The sequence below is a fragment of the Hipposideros armiger genome, unplaced genomic scaffold (genome assembly GCF_001890085.2).
Source record: "Hipposideros armiger isolate ML-2016 unplaced genomic scaffold, ASM189008v1 scaffold_23, whole genome shotgun sequence".
NCBI classification, from domain to species: Eukaryota; Metazoa; Chordata; class Mammalia; order Chiroptera; family Hipposideridae; genus Hipposideros; species Hipposideros armiger.
The window spans coordinates 6,384,759-6,389,549 of NW_017731373.1; the positions used below are offsets into that span (position 1 = coordinate 6,384,759).

The 4,791-nt window shown below is 32.7% G+C and overlaps 1 protein-coding gene across 1 annotated transcript in view; it reads left to right on the forward strand.

Annotated features, from left to right (window-relative positions):
- The window catches only part of BMPR2 (bone morphogenetic protein receptor type 2), a 149,575-nt gene that overhangs the window by 73,655 nt on the left and 71,129 nt on the right, over positions 1–4,791 (forward strand). The window contains exons 3-4 of the mRNA XM_019635710.1: positions 2,774–2,944; positions 4,083–4,253. Of these exons, the coding sequence (XP_019491255.1) occupies positions 2,774–2,944; positions 4,083–4,253 (342 nt within the window). The remainder of the gene's footprint in view (positions 1–2,773; positions 2,945–4,082; positions 4,254–4,791) is intronic.

Consider the following 4,791-nt stretch of genomic DNA (forward strand, 5'->3'; position numbering starts at 1 on the left):
GGGAAGAGCGCAATGATGGTGCCAACTTGGACCAGCGAAGCAATGTCCTCTACAACTAGACTGAAGAACAAAACGACAGCAACTTGTCTGTTCCCCTTCCTCCAATTCCCCAGCACTGTTCCCGTCCCCCCAATTCCCCAATTAAAAAAAAAGAAAGAAAAAAAAAAGAAATACTAGTATTAAATGTGTAAGATAATCTAGTAAATATAATTAAGTTTTTCATTAAAGGAATTTGAATATGTGATTACATGTGGTAAAAATATGGTAGAATCATAATTAGGCTAATGTCCTAGAATTAGTTTTTATGAATAGGCTATTATATTTTCTGGCTAGTTAATTGGTATTAGTAAATATCTTCTAGAAGACTACCTGAAGTGGTTTTAAATTGTAGAAATCAAGTCACATTTATTTTTCAGTAATTATTGTCTGTTGTGATTACTGAATTCAGTAATTACTATATCTAAACAGACTATATAAGATGCTTGAGGAGTAGAACTCTGTATTACCTACTTGTGAACATGCTATTTACCTAGCCCAATACTTTGAAGGTGCTTTCTGTTATAATAAATCTGACAGGTCTATGAGTATTAAATGGGTTTGGGTATACAGTTGTTGGCTGTTTCATTTCTTCTCCAGAATTTGGTCTTAGTTTTGTAGATTCAGAAACATTATTTTAATAAATCATCTCCAATGCTAAGGTGCTAGTGAACTAAGCCATACTAAATAAGATACACACCCAACATGAAGAAATAAATCAGAAGCCATGAGGAATATATTGGTCAAGTATATTAGACTATTTATTATTCTGGCTAGTCAAACACATTAGGAAAGTCTACTTTAAGAAACAAAATAAAGATCAGCTGTTGCTTTTGAAAACCTTTTACTTCTTTCTTATTCTTAGCAATGTTGGTATATATTTGTTAGCTGATAAATTAATTATGTGACAAATGTTCTCTTGAAATTAGTTAAATCAGATTATATATATGGAGAAAGATTAATTGACATTGAAAGTATGTAGTGTGATAAAAAAATATGGTGAATGTTTAAATAAAAAAACATTTATTATGGTAAAAGGCACATTACCATTAATCCCCCTCAAAATACTCCTCCTCACTTCGAATACGCTTTCCCATCATTCTTGACACTTTCTGAAGCAGTTCTAGAAGTCCTCTTTTGTGAGTGACTTTAGTTGCGCTGTCATGGCTGCTTCTATGTCCTGAATCACTTCAAAACGTTTACCTTTCATAGTCCTTTTAACTTTGGGAAAGGGCCAAAAGTTGTACTGTGCCAGATCCAGTGAGGAAGGTGGATGATGACACAGCAAAATGTTTATGTTTGACAGAAATTGCCGTAAACCACAAGTGATGTGTGACAATGGAGCATTGTCATGATGGAGGATGAAACCGTTTGCCCAGTTCATGTCAATGCATTGTTTGTGATTCATGATTTACAGCACACTTTAAAACACACTTTCTCTCAACCGTAGCTCACACCTGACTTACTACACTGAACAAGTTGAAACTTGTCACACATTGTTACTAAGGTTTGACATATGGCTTCCTGTATTGAAGATTCCTGCCTTCTTGTTGGGTGGCACTTGGCAGTAGCATTCACCATATTTTGTGATCACAATGTAAAGGCTCCATATCACACATTGTTTCTGGTACGGCAATTTCTGTCAAACAGAAAACATTACAGTTTGTCCTCATCCACCTTATTCACAGGATCTGGCACTGTGTGACTTTTGGCTCTTCCCCAAAGTGAAAATTACCGTGAAAGGTAAATGTTTTGAATCGATTCAGGACATCAAGGCAGCCATGACAGCACAACTAAAGACACTCACGAAAGATGACTTCCAGAACTTCTTCAGGAAGTGGCAAGAACTATGGGATAATTGTGTTTGAAGTGAGGGGAAATGTTTTGAGGGGGATTAATGGCAATGTGTCTTTTACTGTAATATATATATTTTTTATTTAAACATGCACCCTATTATTTGATCATACCTCATACTTTGGGTTGTCCCTATACTATAAGGGATTATTGAGCATTTCTTCTTCTGGCTATTATATTGACATTTTTAGTCACAGAAAGTCATTTTCTTTTTGCCCACTAATAGCCTTAGATTTTAAAAACAGATTTATTAAGATATAAGTTATATACCATGAAATTCACTCATTTTAAGTGAATAGTTATTTTTTTGTAAATTTACAGTTGTGCAGCCATTACCACAGTCTAATTTTAGAACATTTCTATCCCCCCCAAAGGAAATTGTATATCCACTTATAGTCACTCTCCTCATCCGTAGTTTACAATGCCTAATGATAGATGTTTAGTTTTCTACAACTGAGTGTAAAATATGATAAAAGTGAGTATTGTAGAATTTCCCAAAATTATCTAGCCCTCTACATTTGTTAGTTTGTTTTGGAGGTTTGATAATTTATAGCATGGACTTTTTTTTTTGATGTTACTTCTTTATTTGGACATGGAAGTTATTTAATAGGAAAAAAGAGTGGTAAGAATAATTTGTGTAAGAGGGGAATTGCTTTTGGGAAATGAATATTCAAATTTGCTTCTTCTTTGGAGGTTACAAATTAAGTAGAACAGAAAGAGGTTTTTGAATAAATATAAAATCACAAATTTATTTGAGCCTTTTTAGGGATTTAATAGGGAAATTTACAATACATTTCATATTAATGCTTAAGATTTTATATAATAATGTTTTACAAAGATTATCATTTGTCATTAATTTGTCATTCTTTTTTCTGTATTTTAGCTTCTCAGAATCAAGAACGTCTATGTGCATTTAAAGATCCATATCAGCAAGACCTTGGAATAGGTGAGAGTCGAATCTCTCATGAAAATGGAACAATATTGTGCTCAAAAGGTAGCACCTGCTATGGCCTCTGGGAAAAATCAAAAGGGGACATAAATCTCGTAAAACAAGGCAAGTAATACTTTTTTGTTTTACCTGAAATAACTTTGTGTTTCATAGAACTGAAGTTTATTTAAAAAAGACATGGTGGAGATCACAATCTTCTCCTGGAAAACCGTAAATTTAAAAGTATATATTCACCTTCAAACCCCAAATTTGTAAAGTGTAATTGATTTTTAGCTTATGTTAATAACGTGTTTCTTAGTATAATTTACATCCTTAGTGTATGACGTTTAGAAAAATACAGAAACTAAGAAAAATAAATGTCTACAATTCCATACTCTTGAAAACTCTTTTTACTATATTAGTTTATTCCCTTCAGGTGTGTTTTCTATGTACCTCTATGTTTATATGTATGTGTACTTTTTTTTTTTTCAAAATTGGATAATACTGTATAAATAATTTTATACCTAATTTTTTAAATTTTAAGTTATATTGTTTAAATTTCCCCGTGCTTTATATATTTTTTGAAAACATTCTTAACTTCTGCACAATATTTCATTGTATAACATATCATGATTTACTTTATATGTATACATATATTATAACATTACTCTGTTGTTGAACATTATGTTGTTTTCCAGTTTTCACTGTAATAGATAATGCTTCAGTGAACATCTTTTTTACATAAATCTTTGGTTTTATCTGATTATTGCTTTGGAATAGATTCTTCGAGGTAGAATTATTAGATTACAAAACATGAATATTTTAAAGTCTCTTCATTAAAACTGCCATGTGGCTTTCTAGAAATGCTATATATATTTACATTTCTTCCAGCAGTGTATGAGAGTGTTACTGAATCCTTGTTACAACTGTATATTATTTTTTAAACCTAGAACAATTTCATAGATATAGAGAAAAATGACATTTTACTGTTGCTTTAATAATAATTCTTCTATTAATGGTGAAGTTAAACATTTTGTTGGTGGCTTCTTTCCCCTATGAAATACCTGTTTATACTTTGCCATATTCCTGTTATTTAAAAAATGTATATTTCCTTGTATGTTTCCTATTGGTTTGCAAGTGTTTTAGAACTTATGTGTACACTCTCTGTCACATTAATTGCAATTATTTCTCAGTTTGTTGTTTTTCTTTTAGGTTTGTTTATCATATTGACTCCTAACTTATTTAGATTCATATCAATTTGTAGGCTGTTGGTCTCACATTGGAGATCCCCAGGAGTGTCACTATGAAGAATGCGTAGTAACGACCACCCCTCCCTCAATTCAGAATGGAACATATCGTTTCTGCTGCTGTAGCACAGACTTGTGTAATGTCAACTTCACTGAGAATTTTCCACCTCCAGATACAACACCACTCAGTAAGTAGTTAAAGTAACTTGTAATTCCTTTCTCCAAAGATAAGCAAAATTTAAAAATATATAAGAACATTCAGGTTTGGCAGGAGTGCGAGGGAGAGTTCCAACATCATGAGACTACATCTAGCTAACACCTGAAATCCCAAAGAGGTGCACCAGGATTTGCAAGGTACCAGTATATTACCACATGAATGTAAATCAAAATACTATATTTTACAACCCCCATAGAGGGGAATTTGGCAATATTAAGAAAACTACATGTGTTTTTACTCTTTTATCCAGTGCTCCCTTTATAGGAATTTATCTTGAAGATTCACCTCCTCCAACAGTACGGAAATACATATGCATAGTTATCCATTGCAGTATTATTTATAACTGCTTAATATTTTTTTTTAAATATTTTTTTAAATTGGGGAATTGGGGGGATGGGAACAGTGCTGGGCAATTGGGGGAAGGGGAACAGACAAGTTGCTGTCCTTTTGTTCTTCAGTCTAGTTGTGGAGGACATTGCTTCACTGGCCCAAGTTGGCACCATCATTGC